We start from the raw sequence: 23,588 nt of genomic DNA, 5'->3' as shown, positions 1-23,588 counted from the left end.
CGAGACTCGAACAAAGCGGAGTTGAAATGAAATTAAAACTATTAATACAATTTCTGTCACTTAATGCATTTTCATGGTTAAGTTCAAACCATTTTGGAGGTCTCGCTGTACCGCAACTTACAAAAAACAGAGCGCTAAGTACTCCCACTGCAGACTTTTTGTGGTGCTCGAAGGTTAAAAGCTCTTTTAGTAGAGGATCCTTTTGGAGTACCCACTGCACATGAGAGCAGAGTCTAGCCTGTGTAGCTCTAAACGTGCTCTATACGGGTTAAACCTATTTTCATTTCAAATTTACTTTCAAGTATGTAACAGAAGGAGGATCATTCTATTATGAGAAACCAGAGTTCAGAGGGTGTGTGGTTAATATTTGCAATTCTCTAAGGTCCATTTCTATGTCATGTCTAACATGATACCACCTTTAACCTTGGACCCTAATGGAGGTCAGAAATATACCGATTGATCAATACAGGAAAGGCCGAGTTCAGTACCTGATTATTGATTTTAACTGGTAAATGGTAATAAAAGATGGCATAATAAGCAGAGCTATAAAATGCAAGTAAAAATTTTTAAGAACTTATTTATAAGACTTTTTTTTTAAAAAAAAAACATGTAGATTTATGCGCTAATACTAAAGGGTTGGAGGGTTGTGCATCATGTCTTGCTCGTTGTTTGGTTGTTGTATTTTGTGAGATGTTTCTGTCCTATTTATGGATCATCAGCCTTTCCTGCCTAAAACGCACTTTGTAAATAATTAATGGTCACAGCCCATTGCACCCGTTACACTGTCAGAAGTCTAGGACACCAGTTCTACACTCATATGTACACGCACGCACGCATGCGCGCGCACACACACACACACGCAGGTCATTGTTTTGTGAGTGGGAAAATAAAAAGTACACTTTTCACACAATTTGAAAAGGCTACACCGCACTCCGTCTTTAACAATTCATATACCTTGAATTCACATTCACTTAACAGTTGTAAGTACCACTGTTCTTACTTGGCCTTAAAAGATAAGAATGAGAAAGGAGAAAGAGATGGAAGGAGGCTGAAACACACAAAGCCACTGATGAATTAACTGATAAAGCTCTGACAGTGTGCACCGTCTTTAAAGGGGTCTGTTGTTCAGCACACAGCAGCAAAGCTTCTGATGCTACATCCATTCTCTTTCTCTTAAAAAGGAAAGAAAGAAAGACCTCACACACACACACACACACACACACACACACATACATACACACATACATACAGTGTCTTCTCATACTGTGAGATTCATGTCATTGGAGCAGCTTTCAGTTCTGTCAGATCTGTAATAGTCAGATAAACAGGCACATACACACACACACACACACAGTCAGTGGAAACACACAGGTTGTGGGGCTATCTCTCCTCTCAGCGTACCATGGTCCATCGACCCTGCATGGCTGCTCTCAGCTGGATACGTGTCATCCACAGCAGCCCTGCCTGTTAGGGAGAGAGTGAGGGCTGTGGTGGGTGTAAGGGAGGTGGAAATAAATAGGAAGAGTGGAGTACCAGCAAAGGAGGGGGGTGGAGGAAGGGATGCAGGGAAGCTGCTTTGGAGCAACCAGAGGATGTAACATGAGAAGCAAAAGAGGAGTGTGGTTTGACTTGAGCAGGGTCAGAGGTGAAATAGGGTTGTCTGTCAGATGTTACTCTGCATCATAGCTCCCAAGGAGAAGGGTCAGTAGTCTTCCTGCTCTCTCTTTTTAGTCAACAGTGCTGTTATTTTCTGCCTGTTCTTTACTCACCTCAAGTATCCCCCCCATATCTCTCTAATAGGGCTCTTTGATGATGTTGCTATGTGCCAGCTGGTGTCTTCTCCCATCCTTTTCAATTCAGGTAAGGCAGTTAATAGCTGTGTGTGCCTATCTAATGCAAAGGTAGATGTCTGCATGTCAGTCTGTGAATTAACTGTAAAAAAGAGGTCGTGGTTTTACAGGAAGCAGACATCCTGTTTATTTTTGTTTGTTTGTTTGTTTGTTTGGGCAGATTCTCCCTTGCTTAAAGTCACAGCACATAGCAGCACATAGTGCACATAGCAACAAACCACAACAAACCAAAAAAATGTTTGCTTTAAATTTTGTGCGGGTGCATCTTATTTCTCAAGAATAAACAAGTAAAATGTGTGTTGGTAGTAGTTTGGTAAGTTTGTTACCTTGGACTTAGTTTGGTGTCAAATGATACTTTTGTTTGTTTGTTTTGTTTGGTCATGCTTAAATATGGAGCAGATGGGATAGACAGCATTTTGATGTGCACTTTCATGGGCCTAATTAGGGGTTTAATCATTCAGAAACAAAAATTTAATCAACAGTCTTCGTCACATTTCGATGTGCCAATTTCATGACATTCCATCCAGGTGAAGGGCACACTGGATGTACAATGCAACTGATTGGATTTCACTTTTACTTTACAATCAATCCTCAAATGTCAAAGTATGTCTTTGGAGAAATGTTACATTCCCAAAGAATGGCACCATGCAGTACAGAAGAAAGAAAGGAAAAAAGCTGTTAACCACTAATGTGGCAAAGGGTGTGTTTTGTGATGTAGCAGTAGTGAGAGTTATTTTCTTCTCTATAAAGATTAGTACCAGTTTGTTTTCCTGCCACACCAAAAAAACAAGCTGGGGTCAAAACTACTCAGCGTTTTAAATAAGTATTTTTAATACAGCCTCTGTCACTGCTCTGCATGAAAAACCCAAGGCTTATTGTCCTGTACTTTAACCTCCTTGGAAACATTTTCAGTAATGGAAAAGGGGACAAAAAGATTTTCTGTTACACAGTGTGTGTTCCACTTGCACAGTTGCTCTTGAGAAAGGAAGCTGGGTTTGGGAACTTTCCAAGAGGTTATAATGAAGCAAACATTCAATTTCAGCGGACACCATGAGATAGTGTAAAAGTGCTGGGAGATATTGTTTGACACATTTCTGGGAAGTTGACCTCAAGAGCTGCCAATTATAACAAAGCATGGTTTCAAAGGAGTGCATTGGAGGAACTCTTAGAGTTCTAGCTCCATAAATATACAATTTTAAACTCAACAACACACATCCATAAGCATGCGTTTACACCAAGACACCCTCAAAACAAACACAGCCAGATCTGCAGCCTTCTTGCAGTGTTGTACTCAAAACTAATCTCATGACAGTGTTCTCTTTTTTTTAGACTCAATAATATAATTACTAATAATGATATTATTATTATTATTATCATCATCAACTTTAATTTTTGGAGGCTATATTTATAGGGACTCCAGCTTTTTCAGGGGAATACTGGAAATCATTCAAGGAGGATCTTTTTTTTTCTCCACTACAGACAAACATCAAGGATGTGTGACGGTTTTGAGAATTGATATAAATCTTTCATTGACACCATCAATGTCATCCCCCATGTCCCTCCAAAATATAGAAATTACGTGGAATTAAATATCCATGTCAGGTAATCTCCTGTCAGAATTTGACAGGAACATCACAGTTATATAAATAATATATGCCCATATAAATGATATAAATTTTACAGTTCAAATTATGTATTAGTACTCCTGCCTTGCCTACAGTAAGAATTTATTATGTATCATATAACCTGATTTTGTGTGTCCTTTACGTGCTTCCTGACCACACTCATTCAGATCTCTGTTGGTTGATGCACAAGGAAGCTAAGACATAGAAATAGTCTGCTTTTAGGTCAACCCCTCAGAGAAGCAGAGGTGTGTGTTTGTGCATGTGTGTGTGCACGTGTGTGGGCGGGTGTTTGTCTGGGTGTGTGCGTTCGTCTGTATGTGTGTGATATTACAGAGCAGAGTAGTAAAGGTATGGCAGCCGCCTGAAGAAAAATTTGAGCTGCCTGCATCTAAGAGAAGCTTTCATCCTCCTACCTGCCCACTAAAGAGGGGAGACTTACTCTTTCACTTTCTCTTACACATGTGCGCGTGCACACACACGCACACATAAACACACACAGATAAAGTAGGAATCAAGAGAAGTTTTACCATGAGCTTGCTCCTTGGTCTAGATTGATTTTTCTAGTCACAACGTCAACCTCCAGCTTCTGTCTTATCTCTCCCGAGGATTGCAGGAGAGGCACAAGTGGCAGAATTCAAAAGAAGTGAGCTATGTCTTACTCAAGCCTTGTGAGTGACTTTTTAGTAGCCAAACGCAAACTCAACAACACAGAGAGAATGAGGGAGGCTAACGGGATTGCTTCTTGGGGTTGACAACATTTCTGGCTAAGATCAGACATCCTGGTGATGGGGTCAAGGTGTGTGTGCACACAAAATTCTGTTTGTTTGCTTGCATTTATTAATTTACTGATGGGTAATTTCACTGCATTTGAAGGGGAAAAACATTAGATCTTATATATCTTTTAATTATACCTTCAAAACAATTGCTGTGGACTAAATAGACATCAGCAATATAATCTGGCACTTTGACAAGTCAGCAAAGCAACAGCCTGGTGAGTGTATAAGTTGAACAAATAAACAAGTGCTCTACACTCATGGCCACTGCATTAGGTACACCGGTCCCACTGCTTGTTACCATAAATAGCTTATTAATCAGTGGCAGCAACCCAGTGCATTAAAATCATGAGGACCTCCTGAAGTTCAATCCAAGTATTAAAATGGGGAAGTAAGGTAATTTTAGTGACTTTAAACATGACATGGTCTTGGTACTTCAAAAACTAGTGATTTAGGGATTCTTCCATGCAAGCATCTCCAAGCTTTACAAAGAATTATTAGAAGAAGAGAAAATATCCATTAAGCAGCAGTTCTCAGGTTAAAAATGCCTTGTTGTACCAGAGGTCAGAGAACAATGGCCAGACTGCCCTGTTAGGTAACCAACAGCACCAGATGACCACACCGGGTGCCACTTCTGTTAGCTAACAACAGGAATATGAGGGTATAATTTGCACCTGCAAATGTAATGGTGCAGGGGATATTGTCTTGACACGCTTTGTGACCTTTACTACCCACTGAGTTTGATTTAAATGACACAGTCCACTTGATCGTTGCCAACCAATGTTCATTATGACCTTTATGACCACAGTGTTATCCTAATGGCTGTTTCCAGCAGGACAACCTCCCATGTGACAAAGCTCAGACCATCTCAGACTGGTTTCCTAAACAAGACAGTGAGATACTCAAAGGGCCTCTACGGTCACCAGATCTCAAACCAACAGAGCACCTTTGGATGCTGTAGAGCAGGCGATTCACATCACTGATGTGTGGCTGACAAATATACTGCAACTTCATAAAGCGGTCAGGTCAATATGGACCTAAAAATGTTTCCAGCACCTTGCTGAATCTATGCCAAAAAGACTTAGGACAGTTCTGAATGCAAAAGGGGGTCCAACCTGCTAGTAGCACGTACCACCTCATAAGGTGTACCTAATAAAGTGGCAGGTGAGTGTAATTTATTTAAGGCATGTAAGGTTTTTTTGACAGTCTTGTATTTCCAAATTGTGCTACCAACACATCAAGAATCCTGTAACCTGTATCCTGTTGATACCTTTATGTGTCCATGAGCAAATTATCTGTTACTTTAAACACTTTACACATTTTTAAGTGAACAAATCGGTCTTTTTGTTCAATTGAAGAATTCCAGGGAAGTCTTCTTGAGGTCGTACCTTCTGCAACACTTGCATTATGCAATCATAAACTGCCAGCTTGTTCTGGGACAATGTATGCTTTTTAAGATTCTTCACAAGGATCTAGGTTTGTTGAAATAACTTTCTAAGTATTTTTTTAGGTGTTTTAGCCATAAATCATCATAAAAAGCATACATTGATTATCCCTTCAAAGTAATTTGCATTTAGCTAGTAAGTAAGTAAGTAACCAAGTAAGCATAATTTCTTTTTACTGATGTGTAGTATTGTTTCACATGGGTCTTGGGAAGATTAAAGTGCTCTGATGCAAAATATAAATTCAAGCCCCTCTCAAATGAAGTTAAAAAAATATCTGATATAAAACACAAGCCGCTAGACCAGCCTCCTAAAAGCAGGACAAGTTTTGTCTCATTAGCCTACTCTTGCATGCATTATTGCTAACTTACACATGCTAGGTCTTAATAAATAGAGCAGCTAACATTTGCAGTGACCTTGTTCCCATGTGCCTATACTGTTAGAACCTATCAGAATGCACCAGCATTAGTCAATAAACCAGCGGACCTCAAATATACAGGCGCTTACACTAGCACAGATTTGTAATATCCCCCAAGACTGGATATTAGAAAAAAATGCAGACTTCAGACCCAGAAGCTACCTCCATCATTTAAATAAAGCCTAAATTTGCTAGCGTCATTTTGTAAACACCTTCGCTGTAATCCTTTGCTGTTCTTGCTGCCATGACAGTCTGACAGCTGAAGACTTACTAAACACGATGCCCGTAGAATGCATGCTATCCATGCAAAAAGAAGGCCGCAGTGGAGCGACTATGCTTGGATCGTACGGCGCTACACAAACCTATACCCACTCCCAGGGTATGCTTGATCATCTAAATAAAACTGGTTTGTGAATTAATCATGTTTCTTGTTCATGATGTTTAAGGATTGGCCGAAAGATTTGGCAGTAGCAAAAAACTATTCATCTTACAGATGATACTTGGAATACTGGGACGACTAAATAACATCGTTGCGAGATAGCGAAACAGTATCATTTCAATCTGTTAGAAAGTTCAAGGTCAACATTATTTTCATTCAAATTAGTCACACAATCACATTTTTATGGCCTGACTGCCTTAAGACAAAGGACACAGGCAATGGGCAAGATAGTACAAAAACATAAAATGCACTGCTGGTGGTAAGGTTTGGGTCTGTTTGTTTGGTCTAATCATTATGAAGTTAGACCAAACCATTCTTGCTACTAACTTTGTGGTTCTTTCAGGCAGCCATCCTAAGCTGTCAGTTTGCCAAACCACACTACGAATAAGCCTGTCAAGACACTCCCGATGGCACTCCATTAAAAGTACACAACATACTCATGCCACAATTCTTGAAACCCTCGGAATACAATCTCTGCTGTGCCTTATTGAATGCAGTTAATGTGGAGCAACAATGTGAGGGTGTCTGTGATGTGTAAACCTAGAAATCTAAAACTGTCCACAAGAGATGACCAACTGATGGAAATAAGAATATGATTTTCTTTGATCTTTCTAAATGATTTCTTTTGTTTTATTGATATTTGGGGAGAGGTTTTTCTCTTTACGCTATATGGTTAGGTCTTCCACTTGCTCTCTATAGTGCCTCTCACCACTGTTGCTTATTAGTCTCATCTCTGTGGCGTCATCTGCAAATTTTATGATTCTGTTGTTGTCATATTTGGCAACACATTTCTGTGTAAACAGACTGTACTCTAGGGGACTCAGAAAGCAGCCCTAAGGCATGCATTGTAGATGAGAATGGTTTACCTATTCTCACAGTCTAGGAACTGCTTCCCAGAAAATTGTATTGAAAGCAAATCTGTAATCAATAAACAGAAATGTAATTTATGTATTTTTGATTTCAAGGTGTACTAAAGCAGTGTGCAAGGAAATGATATAGCATCACCTGGAACAGTAGGTAAATAACATAATAAATAATGTGTGGAGGATAGCAGCAATGCAAGAAAATCTGAGTCCTAATCCTTTGAGAAGTTTTAAGATCTGTTTCTGTCACCTGTAGACCAGCCCCATTGGGTGGGCTCTGGGGTGCTTGTTGTGAGCGTTAAAATTAGTATAAAAATTGCTCAACTCATCTGGGAGAGAGGCACAGATGTTGATAGCTACACTAGGTTTTGATAGACCTGGATATTTGGTAATGTTTCTTGTTTCTTGATTTAAAATTAGTGGTAAATTCTGTCCAAATACACACACACACACACACATACATTTGCACACGTATCAAATGCTGTTGTTGGGTAAGAACGAGTAGCACTGGAATATGGATATTCACAAAGAATTTAAGATAGTCACTGACCATTCCACTAACTTTGAAAAAATTGTAGCCCTGGGGCCCATGCTGCTTTAATGTGGCCTTGGCATTGTCCTCACAGTCGGCTGCAAGCATTTCACTTTCTGCTTGCAGGCATGAAGCAAGAGCACTGACAGGTAGTTGGATTTCCCAAAGTAAGGCGAGGTTTTTGCCTCTGGTTATGCAGGTGAAATGCAGAAAAAGTTCTGGTAGCACAGATTTTAAGTTACAGAAGTCAGAATATCTCCTGTGTGACAATGGCTCCATACAGATCATTCAGTGCCTCTGCAGCAACATCTCACAAAGGGGATTATCTTAGAGGTAGAATAACCTGCGCCTTTTTCTTAAGCTGTTTCAGAAGTGGAAGGCCATAGTACAAGACTAGTTAAATTAAGCAGACAGTGACCTGTCAGTAAAGAACCCTGAACAGAACAGAACACACAAAGGCTCTTTGTATCCTTTGAGAACTGGTTCAGATGTGAGGTTCAGTCCCCTTTTTCCTTGAGCACTGCATGTTGGCATGAAATCAGCCATTCGTTTTGTGGAATAGCAGTGACATATGAAATGAAAACAAGTGAGTGAGAGCATCCCACAACCTCCTCCCACCCTGTTGGATTCCTCCAGCAGCATGGCTGTGTGTTGTTATTTTAAAACCAGCATGCTGATGTTTAGGAGTTCTATACCATACTAAACAAGTTACTTTTGAGTGTTTGTCATATGAACATTTGTTAAGTAGATTAAATACTAATCAAAGGTATCATAGTGCTTCCTCTGGAAAAAATAAAAAAAGAACATTACATTGTGAAATTTTATATCAATTAATCCACTAGTTCAGACTATTCATTTTCCAAAAATGTCAACCTCAAAGGGAGAAGCACTAGTTAATTTCTACTAGCACTAGGGAAATCCATCCAATAATTGTAAAGGCCTTTCAGTGTTGATAGAATTCAGTGTTCTCTATACTTCTGATATCATACATCATTTTGTACTGGTGACATGTGACAACATCTGCCATAAAGATTTAGAAACAAAAGCAATTCATCAGCAACTTAATGTGTTTTGTTGTGGTTAAAAGAAACAACACTGACTATTAACTAACTGTAAACTGTGGTAAAGGTTTTGCTGACCTACCAAGTCAGTGCCACCTGCCGTTTTTCCTATCACAATGGCTACTGTATGAGCTTTTTCACTTGATCTTGAAACATAAAATATGTTGTTTTGGACATTTGCTGGAAAAAAATTGCTTTCCCACACACCCGAGGGAGGTTGGTAAGCAAAAATTGATGATGAGTTACAAACAGTGTTTTTTATTGTGGAACGAACAGTTCCTTAATTGTCAGCTCCCTAACTCCATATATTCTGATGATCCCTAAAAAAGCTAGAGACATTGCCTAGCTGTAGGGAAGTTGATTTGCTCTATTACAGCACACTTGGCATACATTATTACATACTAAGATTTAAGATGACAAGATACCTTATCAATACCTGTTCTAAATGCAAAGGGCATAGTGATGCATTGTAATAGTACACATAATATATCTAGGTGCCGTTTCTTTACTTGTTAAAATACTGATCTCAGTACACTAACCTTAATGACTCCCAACAGATTATTTGCCTTGCAAATTCCCACAGCTCTGCACTTCAGCTTGCAATGCATGGATGCTGCTAAAGCTAAAGTATTTTTACAGGACAAAACCCCTCCAGAGCTACAGAAGCTCTTGTATATTTCTTACCTTTATACTCACATGGGTTGTACTGTCCAAACATGTAAACTGCAAAATCTGTAGAGTACCGTCTTTAACATTTAGCTGATATATTTCATATATTTTAGGCCGGCTTTGACAAAAATGGAGGTGGAGCACATTAGTGAAGAAAACAGTCAAAACACAGCTTTAATTGAGTCGTAAGCTGAGTAAGTAGCATCAGCTGTTGTTGGCCTCATTGTTGTCAGACAGCTTCTTTCATGGTAAAATGCATTCAGCCCTCACTCTGTAATTATGCAAGGGAGAGGGGGAGCAATAAATCTGATAACACACACACGCACACACATGCACACATATACTTAGGGGTATAAACTCATGGACAAGCGGAGAATTGCTGGAACAGAGATGAGATTAGAGAAGCTTTTCTGATCTGTGGCATGAGAAGACTTGGCTCGTGTATCAACCAGCCATCTAAGCTGGCTTATCCTGATACAACCAGGGGCAGACACCCCACACACACACACATACGGGCGCGCACACATGTGCACACTTACAATAAGAAAGTTTACCGGGTGATGTAAGGGAGGAGGAGGTTGGAGAAGAGTGGGGTAAAATCTCCAAACAATTCCATATCCCTGTTAGTCATGGCCTTGCTTTGCCTGTAAAGCAGAAATGACTGAGCCCTTGTTAGCAGTGTCCCCAAACTCCACTAAAATGTCTACTTTGCTGTCTTTCTACTTCATTGTACCACAAAAAGTATTTCAGCTTTTAGATTTGCCCTGTGGCATGTGGACTGACAAACTTACATCCCACTCTTCTTCCCTCCTCTCTTTTCTCCTCCTCTCTTCTCCCTTCTTCTGCAAGCAGAACTGATGCCCAGATGGTGTGCCCCTCCATGTGTGGTCCAGTTCAGTTCTCCCTGACCGTTTCATGGGCCACAAAACAACCCAAGAATCCACGGCCGCTGCCTGACTCAACCCCACTGAGCACTGTCCACTTCACTTGTAACCCCTCACCCCTAACCTTAACCCTTAGCCCTTCGCTTCCCTCTGTCTCGCTCTCTGTCACGCCTGTTCTTGCGTTCTGACAATCCTCTCTGAGCACAACATGGTGGCCCGCATTCCCTTTCTTGTTTTGGTCATGATGTGTCAAGGCGTTTTGCTCTCAGACCCACCCCAGTCACGTCGGGAGATCCGCATCGAGGGTGACCTGGTGCTCGGCGGCCTGTTTCCAGTGCATGAAAAAGGAGCTGGCATGGAGGAATGTGGCCGTGTTAATGAGGACAGAGGGATCCAGAGGCTGGAGGCCATGCTGTTTGCCATAGACAGAATCAACTCGGACAAAGCTTTGCTACCAGGGGTCTCCCTAGGGGTCCACATTCTTGATACCTGCTCCAGAGATACCTATGCACTTGAACAGGTGGGTGAAGATTGCCATTGTGCATCAATGGCAGATGATGAATCTAGACAGTGTACAAATGTAATTTTCTGCCATATGGTAGTTTTCCCACACACCTAAAATTTAGTCTCACTACCACAAAATTAGGTCGCATCATAATCATATCTTACATATGTAAGTCAAAGTCAGTTTAAAGGACATTAAAGGTAAACACATGACAGCACTGAAAGTAATCAAATCCCCACAAAAGCATATTGGTGAAATATCGGGATAATCCATGTGAATGCTGATGTAACGTTTTAGGTACAGCACAGTTAAAATCTAATTAGTTGTTTTGTGCTCCTGGGCGACTTGAACTTTTGCTATATTTTGTCTTTAAAAAGTTGCTCATCTAAGTAATTTTTGGCCTCAGAAGTTAAATGTGCAACGTTTCCATTTTAAATCGAGTAAAACTATAGGCTCTCATTAAAAGGTAATATTCAGGTGAAGTAAATGTACCTCAAAATTCTATTTTATTCACAAAGGAAAAAGGATATTGCCTTGAATGATAACAGCAAATCCGTGATGAGAAAGATAGATTGAAGCTATTTTCGATGGGGGAAATGAGCCAGATAAAAAGAAAGGATGGCACTTTCCCCTCAAGGATTGTTATCTTCAAAAAAATCTTCTTATTGCTGAGCTATTTAGGTATGATGCATCTAGTGATCTTACGCAATGAGCTCTGTGACTGATTGCATAAACCTTGAATTGTTGACATCTGGTTTCTCTAAACAGGTTGTGGATTTATAACTTGTTTCCCACAGCAGTTTAAATACAGTATAATCTGCCTTGGTCTCGTATGAGTTAATTTACAATTTGGACCCTGTACTGAAATGAATCAACCTCATGTGTGAAGCAATAGATTTTCATTGTCCTTAGAGAAGAGAGAAACTTTGCATTAAAAAATAACCTCAACGTATTCAACTTTTATTTATGTAGCACATTCATTACAGCAAAAATACTTCAAAGGCTGATTAAGAATTAATAGAAAACATAGACCATATTGTACCCTACATGATCCATTACACTTGTTCTAAAATATCTGTGTCTCTGTGTTGCCCAGGCTCTGGAGTTCGTAAGAGCCTCTCTCACCAAGGTGGACGACACAGAGTTCATCTGTCCCGATGGATCATATGCTTTGCAGGACGACAGCCCGCTTGCAATCGCAGGAGTCATAGGAGGATCTTTTAGCAGTGTCTCTATACAGGTAACAAAAGTACAGAAGTAGTTATACAAACAACAATCACTGTGATCATCTACTTTTAACTTTCTCATTAAGTTTTTGCTTATTCTCCCGTGGCCAAGGGTTAAAGTGACATTTTCCATTTCTGCTGTTTTCATATTTATGTGACTGTGTATGTATGTGTATGTCTATTTCTTAGAATCAAGCTACATCGGTGTGCTCTTGTGTGTTTTCCCAGCCCGTGTAGCTCTTGTCATAGAACTATGTAATTTGCATAGTTTAGCATAAAACCTCCTTCTCCCTTACTCCTCTGTGACTGCACAAAAGCCTCCTCCTATCAGTCCTTAAATCCCTAATCTCTGAAACTGTCTCTCTGTCTTTTCTTTCTCACCCTGCCCTGTCTTTTTCTCTCTCTTCCGTTTTATATATTGTTTTTTTTTTCTCCTCTAAATCTTTGCTCTCTCACTTCTCATAACTTCCTGCTTCCCTTTTTTTCCCTCCATATTTATATGCATTCTGAGGCATCCCTCCCGGCTATTTGGGGAGATCTCAGTGTATGCTGACCTCAGCCCCCTTCTTTTCCTCCTCCTCCTTCCTGGGGCAGCCATTGTTAACACATCTGCACTGCCTCTTGTCCTTCATCACACATAATTATGCTTTGTTTTCTTGCGGCTCGTTTTTGTTGGCCTTTGTTGCTGGGTTTTTTTTATCGTTTTGTTTTGGGTTTTTTTTTATCTAAACAGCAACCGTGTTTACAAGACCTGAACTGTGTGCTGTTTTGTGATCTAATGCCAGTGAAGCTAATCTAGCTACTCCTTCATGCCTTTGTACTTGGCCAGTCTGTCTGTGGCTTCCAAATGAAGTAATAGGGAATTATTTTATGTTTAACCATGCACAACTAAACTCCAGTGCCTTGAAGGCATTTACTTAGCGAGCATGATTCCTCCCCTCTACTCATTCATGTCTCTGTGTATATGTCTCTGTGTGTGCATGTGTGTGACTTGCATTCCGAGGAGAAAACCCACAGAACCCCTCCTCTGCACCATTTTTTCCGTCCTTTACTTTCATTTCTTTCCATATCCACATCCAGCCCATTCCTATGCATTTCTCCCTTCCCTCTCTCTCTCACAAGGGAAGAAGGCAGCTTTCGCTAACAGAGTAAACTCCCCGTGTCCCTACACACAGCCCTCTTAGGTAGCTGGTCATTGTTCAGTGGCAGGTAATGGAGCAATGCGGTTACATTTTGCAGCGTGACCTTCCGTGACATTTAAGTCTAGTGCCATCTTAAACCCATAAAACCTGCCTGCAGAACTATAAGCAGCCATCAGTGCGTGCGTGCTTGTGTATGTCAGAGCAGGTGTTGGCGTAAGTGTCGGCCTGTTCTGGCGCACATCGGTGTATGTATGTGAGCGTGTGCTCTAATCTTCTGCATTATTAGTCTAATGAGATTCTGACATGTTGTCAAAACAGCTCATCAGCTGAGCTATGAATGAAATATAGAAAAGCACAGACTGATGCGCTCTAACAGGATTAAACTGAGGCGGGAACAGAATGGCTGTGTAGTTTGTGTTTATTTGTGGGTGCCTGTGCATGTTTGATTGTGTATGTTTACATGCCTTTGTGAGCGCGAGGATGTCTTCCAGTCGTATCTCTACTGTTTGTGTGACACCTGTGATTGAAACTGCAATAAACAGAACATGACCATAGCCCAATCAATAGTAAAAGGGAATGCAATATAGACGCTACTAGAGCTCAGGCACCCGTCACTAATAAATGATTCACCATGTGCATATGTACTTGCTGTGTTTTCTTTTATTTTCATGTTACGCAAGAAGCAACTTCTACAAGCAGAGATCTTCAATATATGTTGCCATTTTCCATATGGAAAAAAAAAATCTTTTCTCAGCTTTTATTAAAAATATTTGATTAAGTGCCTTGCAGTCAAAGGTTAAAGATCACTTGAAACAGATAAACACTTATACCAACTTTAAATAACTAAGCGCAAGAAGCTTTAGCAGTTTCAAACTGATGCTATTGTTTTTATATATTTCAACCCCATAAACATTCCTTGTGCTGATTCTCAGTTCCACTTTGTTTTAACTTTACCATTCCCTTTCTTCTGCCAAGCCTTGGTACAGCCCTTCATTTTATCCGCTGTTTGTCCTGTGAAAAGCAAAACACACCTTCCTGTGGAAGTTCTGCTTCCATACGAATTAAACGTGTAAGTAGCAGCCAAGTGGTGCTTATCAAATACACCTGATTAACTGAGCACCATCAAATGTAACCACATCTTTAATCTATACCTCTGCTTTCTAAAATGGCTATGGCAACACAGCTTAAGTTTGCTAAATGGAAAAAACAAACACAGCACATCAGCATAAACGCCTCATACCAACTGTCAAGCACGGTGGTGGAGGAGTGATGATTTGGGCTATAAGGCAAAAAGAAAGTGCAGCTTTATGGTTTCATGGACAAAAGAATTTCTGTGGCTGCAATATGACGAGCTAAATAATAACCAGGGCTGCACATAAGTGGTCCGCAGGTGCGCATTCGCTGTCAAAATAAAAAACGGGCACAAGATAAGAAGTTGCAACGCGTGTTTGCGTACATAAGATTTTCAGGAGGAGGACAGACATTTGTTTAGAACTCTTAAAGATGTCGAAGAAGCTCCTTTAAGCAATTACTGTGATGTTCCTCCACCTCCAAAGAAATGTCAGAAGGAGTCCGAACCACAAAAGAAGCACGTATCCTTGGAAAAGTAGTTGCAGGAGGTGAGCTGGCTTCAAACAAATGATGAACGCACAGAGATGTGGTGCGGAATGTGCCGTGAAAATTTAATAAACGACAAATTAAAAAGGCATGAACATTTTTTTTTGTATCAGAAAAATATCAAACCGTGACACCAAAGTATCGAACCGAACCGAACCGTGAATTTTGTGTATCGTTGCACCCCTAATATATATACATATATTCATGACAGAAACTAATAAAAGTTACTATAAATGTTAAGTTTGACATGTTTTGGCCCTTAATTTTTTTACTCTACCTTTCAGACATTGACTACATTCAGTCTAAGTGTCAAATCATTCCTAAAGAAAATACTTTTTATACTATCACCTAAAAAAATCATCAAGTTCATAGAGAATATTTTAATAAAATTCAGACTTATTAGATTGTATTCACACTGATCCATAAGAGTATAATCAGTCAATTCTAATTCAGCTCTGGATACATAACATTAAAAATATAATTTACAAAAAATTATGGGAAATCTCCTTTTGCTCCTTTATCCCTGGCTCTTCTCAATAACTTTACGGTGTTATCTGCAGCAAAATATTAAAGTTAAAATATTAAAATATATTTCATCATGTCATAGGAGCATGGGCTATGAAAATCCAGTAAAAAAAAAGATATCAATCAATCAATGTCAAGACTCTAATTTTAAAGCAGTTGCGATAGCTTAATTGTACAACAGCAGGCTCAGAATTATTCCACCTGATTTATGTGTTCCCTCAGGTTGCCAATCTTCTCAGGCTCTTCCAGATCCCTCAGATAAGCTACGCTTCAACAAGTGCCAAACTCAGCGACAAGACGCGGTACGATTACTTTGCCCGCACTGTGCCCCCTGATTTCTACCAGGCCAAAGCCATGGCTGAGATCCTGCGGTTTTTCAACTGGACCTATGTGTCCACCGTCGCATCCGAGGGTGATTACGGGGAAACTGGTATCGAGGCTTTTGAACAAGAGGCACGCATGAGAAACATCTGTATTGCCACTTCAGAGAAGGTAGGAAAAAGAATTCATTTGCACATTTCTGTTGTCAAATCCACATGGCTATAAGAAGCAAACAGAAAGAAAAGCTAAACAAAACAAACAAAGCCAAAACTTCCATGTGGAATGTCACCCTGATGTATGGCCTACGGCTGCACCAGCAACAATAAGCAAAGTGCTAAATTTGTCCGCTTATAAAAGTTTGTCTTTACGTCTTATCTCGTCCTACACCAAATAGGGTTTAATATCACACTGTTGTTATCAGTCGTGAACCAGAAAATGAAAGCTTATCTCCAAGAACTCATTCTGGGTGCTTTCACAGTCACATTTTTCATCTAATTTGCTACAGAAATACATGTTGGTATGAGACTGTGAGACATATCTTTTTTTGTCACATTTCCGCCTATGATTTATGTGATAAATAATTACGAATAGGGAACATAAGGAGGAGGAGCATGTACAGTATGTCTGTCATTAAATTGCAGCATGTCTCTTCTTTGTCCAGGTGGGACGGTCTAACGCGAAGAAGTCCTATGAAGCTGTGATCCGTCAGCTCCTCCAGAAGCCAAACGCCCGTGTGGCTGTTCTTTTCCTGCGAAGTGACGATGCCAGAGAGCTGCTGGCAGCTGCTGCCAGGCTCAACACCTCCTTCATATGGGTGGCCAGCGACGGCTGGGGTGCGCAGGAAAGCATTGTCAAGGGAAATGAGGTCACAGCTGAAGGAGCCATCACGCTTGAATTGGCAGCCAATCCCATACCAGAATTCAACCGCTACTTCCTTAGTCTGAACCCTGTCAAAAATCATCGGAATCCCTGGTTCAAGGAGTTCTGGGAGCAGCGGTTTCAGTGCTCTTTTGGGGGAGGAGGCGGAGTGGGCTTGGGAGAGACGCCTCCCCCACCATGTGACAAGGACTTGTCGATGGACAAGAATAACTTTGAACCCGAGTCCAAGATCATGTTTGTGGTGAATGCCGTGTATGCAATGGCTTACGCCCTACATAACATGCAACGTAGCTTGTGCTTTAACACCACCAAGCTGTGTGACAGCATGAAGGCCTTGGATGGGCGCAGACTCTACAGGGATTACATCCTTAATGTCAGCTTTGCAGGTAAGAGAGCTATAGCACGGCAAACAGAATGAAGAGCGATAAGGTGTTGAAGTTTTATGAAGAATAAGAAGTAAATGTTGGAGGGGAAGCTGGTGGAAAGACAGTAGGACAACGATGGGAATTTTCAGTCCCTAGTTAACAGTCCTCTGTGAAACAATACAGGGATGTTGTCCTTCTCCTCAGCCAAAGCAGCCATGAACATAAAAAGTACTGAAACAAATCCACTTAATTGCTATGTATTGTCAGAGCCAGCTTGCCATTGACACCTATTACCCATGCGTAATTGATACGACACTTGAAAGTTTCTTTGAGGAATGAGAGCTTCAGTTAATCCGTCAGCCATATTCTTCTCTCTTGCACTAATGAGATTGTGTGTGTTATAATAGCTCCTATAGCAGGCTGCCTGTCTGTCTGTCAGTCTCTGTAGAGTTGGGAGTGAAGAGACAGAGGATTGGCTTGACTGACAGATGGCGTACAAAGGAAGCGTTATAAATAAACTGCTGTGTCTCAGGGACTGACACAGGTTTAGAGGTGCTTATTCCTCCACCAACCGTGACCAGGAGCAGACATCAAAACAGCCAGACAAACAACACTAACACGGCAGATTTGCCATGGGACGCTGGGGAGAGAGAGCAGCAAGGATGGATGGAGGATGAGAAAATGGCATCGCCTATGAGGGGAGGGGGGGAGGGAGCTTACAGATAAGAGTGACAGGCAGACTAAAATGAGAAAAGAGAGTTTGGGGTAAGGTAAGAGAGCGTAAGACAGAAAAAGAGATAGGGAAAGAAGGAGGGAGAGAACAAGTGAGCACCGAGGCAATTCCGGAGTGGGACGGCATGCGTCAGCAGAAGAAGAGAATTCTCTTTGAAATTCCCCATCTTCATTTCTGCTACAAATCAAAGTGGAGCATTTCTGTCTGAGAAGAAGAGCGAGTATAAGATAGAGACTGAAGAAACAGTCAAAGCAATTGCAGTTGCATCCTCCACTTGGCACCGATGATCCCACTCCATTATAGAGTACATACAGTGAGAGATAGGAAGGATATGCAGATTTACACACACGGGAAGCTGACAAATGCTCTGGAGTGGGTTTTGGGGCAGAGGAGAGAAAAGCAGGGAAAAGCAGAGGACAGCAGATGAGAAAGAAGGTGTGAATCCCTCTGTGACTTTCCTACATCTCTATGTCTGATAATACACTCCCTCTAACACCGCTTCTGCCTTCTTTTTAATACTGATGTATGTCTGCGAATTGCACGTTTTTATTCTTCAGCTGGTAAGAAAGAACAGCAAATACAAACAACCTGAGTCCTTTTACACTGACAGTGCTGACAGAATGACAAGCAGCTGTATTGGTAAAAATCCATTCAGAGAAGCTGTGCTGATAAGAGCTCAAACTACGTGGAAGACGGTACAGTTAAACTGGGAACTTGCGGCAGTGTTTGTTTTGAGGTATTGGTTCGCCCAGAATGACTCACTCTCGCTCTCTGCTGTACATATACATCCTTCCGACTACAGTATGTAAGGAAGAAGCTGAGGTGAGTTGAGGTTGAATGTGGGGTATGAATACTGCAGCATCACCATCCGCAGTGCTCTCAGTCTGAACTGTAGCAGACGGAAAACCAACACTCTTCAGTGCTCTCTGTCTCCCTCCTTTCGCCTTCTCTTATACACACATGCAGGTTTATTGCACAGTCTTTGCATTGCATCAAAATCGGAGCTTCCTTATAGCTTCCAAATGTCCCCTAGGACTGTGATTCTTAAATGTAATAAGACTGTTGTTTTATTAGCTTTTACTGACATTGTATGTGGTGCCCTAATGCACTATTCTGCATTAAAAGCAGTGTTTTCATATGCGGCTCTCTTCATCTAATCTCGTCTTGCTCGTTGCTATGGTAATTGCCAATTGTTGAAGTGATCCGGTAGATCATGGGAACTGCTCCTTACCAACTAGTAACAGACACAGAGGCGTTTTTTTACACATTTTTATGAGGCCTTACAACATGCTTCATACGCAAAACGTAGACATACATACACACAAGAGGCACATAAACGCCTTCCTAACATTCTTTTTTACAATGAGGTGGCTTGAAATGCTTGTTTTTCTACCAGCATGAAATTGCAGACACCCCCAACCCACACACTTCTCAAAGCCATCATTCAACTCCCACCCACCCACCTCCCCGATCTGCAGCAAACAGATCAGTATATACACACATGCATGCAGTCTTCTGTTCAAATAGTGGTGATAGATGTGATATTCCCCCTTCTCTCTTTCTCTCTCTCTGTGTGTGTGTGTGTGTGTGTGTGTGTGTGTGTGTGTGTGTGTGTGTGTGTGTGTGTGTGTGATATGTCTGTGTTAGCAGAGGCGGTGTGCCTTCAGGGCCACATTGAGCTTGCTGCAACGTTTAGATGCTAGAGAACAACCTTCACTCATTTTCTCTCCCTCATTTTTCCCTCAGTCTCTTTTCCTCTGTCTCTCTGTCTTTGTCGCTGTCTGTCTTTCCGTCACTCTTTCTCTCCCACCTCATCACTCCATCTTTTCTAGATGCTTGTCCCCCTTTTTTTCTCACCCGGAAAGTGTCCTACTCTCTCCTACATTCAAAAACAGCACATCCCACTCAGACTTCACAAGGTTGCTCTCCTGCCTCCACTGCCTCTCTGCGCCAGTCTGCTTCTCCACTCCTCTCCCTCACTTTGCTCATCTGTCCATCCAGCCTTCACCTATTCTCTGTTGATTCCTCTCTCTAAAGGCTCTCCTTTCCATCCACCTGTATCTCAGCTACCATGACATCAGTTTCTTGCTTTTCACTTTTGCTATCTCCTTTCTCTTTCTCTTGTATTCTTCTCCCTCTACTCGCTTGTCACTTCCCTCCTTTCTTTGCCCTTATCTTGTCTCTTGGCTCATTCTCCATCCCAGCACCTTCTGTTTTTCTCTTGCCATTTCTTTCTTTTGTCTCCTCTATCTCACCACCTTTCTTTCAGTCAAGCCTCAGCTCTCTTCCGCTACATTTTACCTCCTATACATTTCTGTCCCTTACTCTAGACTTCCTTTTCTCTACCCTATCTGTCCTCTGTTCCCCTGTGGCCTGTTGTTCTGTGACCCAGTCAGCGCCTCCATCCCCTTGGACCAAATCCACAGGGAGAACAAATATAACTAATGTGATCCCTCTGTGTGTGAATTTGTGACATGTGAGTGAATACCTGCATATATGCACTGAGGGGACATGAGTGCATGTATGTGTGAAGTCACGTAAGCAAAAACAAAAAAAGATTTACCCTCTCCACGTAAATCTGTGCACTTCACTTTCACCGCTTTTAGATGACTTATTCCTACTTATTCATCCCAAGCCGCCTTTGCCTCCTCTCGCTCTTTCCCCCTGCCTTTAATACCCACAATCCCCCTTGGGCTTTGCTTTAGCCCGACATGGCCGATAACATAATTAATTTCTCAGCTTCTGAATGAAAAGCCTGTTTTCACCATGCTTCTAATTAAGCTAGAATAATAAGGTGTTTCTCAAGTTAGTGGGAATGCTAAGTGTTTCGCAAAAATTAGGGTTCTGGTTAGGCTGCTTTATAACTACAGTTTGTCTTGCTTAAGTTGATTTGCTTTTTCTTTCTTTTCCCTCTTTTTTTGTATTTTTTGCTGTTTAATTTTCATTTCTCCCAGTTGTCTAATCAAGTGCCATTACAAAAATGAAAGAGTTTGTTGCCATTGCAGTAAGATAGTTGTATATTTAGATTTGATTGGGACAAAGCAAACCCTATGTTTCACCCAGCCTGTGAGACACCGTTTCTACTCTACTTCTAGTGTACCACATGGCAGATGAATTGGCTGACAGTATTGCTGGATGTCAGTGAGTGAGGCTTGGTCTTTTGTTTGCTGATGACACTTCACGGGCATAAAAAGTCACCCGGAGCAGTAGGGAAGTATTGTGTGGATGAGGTGACACAGAATCATCTATAACACTGTATTAGGTTGCGTTAAAAGATCTGTTACACATGGAAACCTAAGAGCCGCCGTTAGGAAGCATCGCTACAAATCATTCCGTCAGTTTATTGTTCAGCGTGTTGTTGTAACAGAAACATGTTGTAGAAAAGTAGCTGACAGATCAAGGCTTTTGTGCACATTGGAAATAATATGAACAGGCTTTTTAAAAATCATTTTTTAAGCAACACTGTTTCGGAAACACTGCAGGTCGGTCGAAAAAGACAGTTTGCATATTTGAGATGCCGGACTTGAACACAAAGACCTGTCACAGTGCTTCAGCTTTGCTATAAAGATCCTGAGGCTTTATTGAGGTTTCCAGCTGGTTAAATGAGTCTAACTTTATTTGATATTAGAGATTTCAATTTTCTTTGTCAATTCTGATTTTTTTCCTAAAAGTGACTTGCCTATGCTGATTTTCCCAGTTCTGATTTTCTTTCTAAGAACCAAAACCAACACCAAATAAAATTATACAGAAATTACCAAATTAAACTTTACAATTCCCCCAAAACTGCAGTAAGTTACAGCACATTGTCTATTAAATATCTGAAAAATAAGTGTTCTGCTACCTGAAAAAGATACTGTACACCCATCATCAGCTGACATTTAGGTGTAACAGGTTTATACAACAATGTTAATTTAAGGTGTTTACATTATTTTCCAGTATGTTTATAACTTTAACAGATAACAGGACACCAACCACTTTTTCATTTGTCTCCATAACTTTCCTCTTAAGTGCTTTGATCTGTTGCTCATACCGAGGCTCATATAGAGCCTGCAGGCGTGTGGCTGACTCTGTGCACTGGATAGCTTTAGCTTTAGCCACTTTGTCTTTGTTAGTTTCTTTAAAATGTCTGTATTCAGCTGGGTGAGGGTGATTTAAGTGCCTGATTAGGTCTGTTGTTACAAATGTTTTCGCACTCGTCCACACATGGTTTACTTTGGCAAAATTTGAAGACAAAGAGACAACTGCTTTCCGAAGCGCTTCCATGCTAACAATATATTAATGTGTGGTTATGAGTGTGCACTATTTGTCTGCCCCGCTGTGCGTGTAGCATGTGTTGCGCATGCATGAAACAGACCGGCTCATAATTGGACATATGGGCAGACTGGTTCCCTGTTCGGTCCATCGGTGGAACTGAATTTAATACGTGCATTTTCATAAGATAAATGGATCTCGATGAGTATCGCTGACATTAGAGTTGCATCTGTTGATGTTTACCAAGACTATATTTAAAGGACATGGCCACTATAATCACTTTTAGTTGGTATAATATGGCCACAGCTAACCTGTTGATAGTAAAAGCACATTTGTGGTGCCCTAACTTGCTGTAATTGGAGATAAAGTATCTGAATTTCAGGTGCAGGACCACATCTCCAAACACGCTCTTCCGGTTCTCATCTCTATAAGTTCCCCCAGTTCTACAAGCTGTTCATTCTCGTTTACACGGCCCACCATCCCTCCCCTTTTCAATTCTTTAACTTCTTCACTTCTATTTAGTACATGGGGATCTGCCAGGCTCGGGAGCCGCCACCAGTCCACTTCGAGGCCTTGCCTAAACTGCACCTCAATTCATGTCCAAGCCATTCATCTTTATTTACTAAACCGCTGTCAAACCTCAAATAAGGACGTGCGCCCAGCAAGTGAATTACATGATCAGTATATATATATATATATATATATATAGAGAGAGAGAGAGAGAGAGAGAGAGATTTGTAACTATTTGGGAAATCAGGAAATCCTAAATGTATATATTTTTTAATTCAACAAAACACGCTGGAGATGTGGACTGACAAATATTTATTAACTGTTTTAGCTATTATTTAAGTGGCCAGTCTCAAAATTTCAACATGCTCAGAAGTTTGATTCAGTGAGTCTACGGCCATAGATGCTTAGTCCTGTCAAAACAAAAACCTTTGTTGTTGTTGTTTTAGTTTTATTTTTTTTTAGTTCAGTCCAGGACAGTGATGAAGAGAGAGAATTTTGTCCATCAGTCAATAACCTGGGCTACGTGTCTCCGCTCTCTGCAGTCAGTTGAATCTTGGTGGCCTTCGCTAGCTCTGACTTGCACCCTCATCCACTTTCTTGATAAGCCATTCTGTCATGTCAGCGAGGTCACTGATGTTGGAAATAAGGAGGAATCACCGGTCCTCTGAGTCTATTGCTGCCTGAATGCGATGTGTTAGCGGGAAGTCAAGGACAAAAACAGTGCCTTCAAATGGCTCTGTAGGCCAATACTCTTATCTCTTTTGTCTGTATTACACGTAATTACCACATGCAGCTAATTAGGCCTCAGCACATATCTAAGGTCCTAATAAGGTGCAGTTATGATAATTAGCCACTGGTAACGTCTTCTGTCAGTGTGTATTGGTGTTTAAAAGGAGGAGGTCCCAGCTTGCCTTATTGCTTGCTGATATTAGCAGACTTTATTATCTGGCGACGTGCA

At 41.0% G+C, this 23,588-nt stretch overlaps 1 protein-coding gene across 2 annotated transcripts in view; it reads left to right on the top strand.

The window, feature by feature from the left end:
- grm3 (glutamate receptor, metabotropic 3) overlaps window positions 1-23,588 on the top strand; it is a 39,604-nt gene that overhangs the window by 7,842 nt on the left and 8,174 nt on the right. The window contains exons 3-7 of one of the 2 annotated variants that reach the window (XM_026176092.2): window positions 1,801-1,860; window positions 10,525-11,076; window positions 12,158-12,301; window positions 15,794-16,063; window positions 16,554-17,157. In XM_026176092.2, the coding sequence (XP_026031877.1) occupies window positions 10,765-11,076; window positions 12,158-12,301; window positions 15,794-16,063; window positions 16,554-17,157 (1,330 nt within the window). In that variant the 5' untranslated portion in view covers window positions 1,801-1,860; window positions 10,525-10,764. The remainder of the gene's footprint in view (window positions 1-1,800; window positions 1,861-10,524; window positions 11,077-12,157; window positions 12,302-15,793; window positions 16,064-16,553; window positions 17,158-23,588) is intronic. The other variant, XM_026176095.2, reaches the window with a different exon arrangement.

This window comes from Astatotilapia calliptera, chromosome 7 (assembly GCF_964374335.1).
Source record: "Astatotilapia calliptera chromosome 7, fAstCal68.1, whole genome shotgun sequence".
NCBI lineage: Eukaryota > Metazoa > Chordata > Actinopteri > Cichliformes > Cichlidae > Astatotilapia > Astatotilapia calliptera.
Note: the sequence above shows the minus strand (reverse complement) of the source record. Positions and strands in the feature narration are given on the sequence as shown.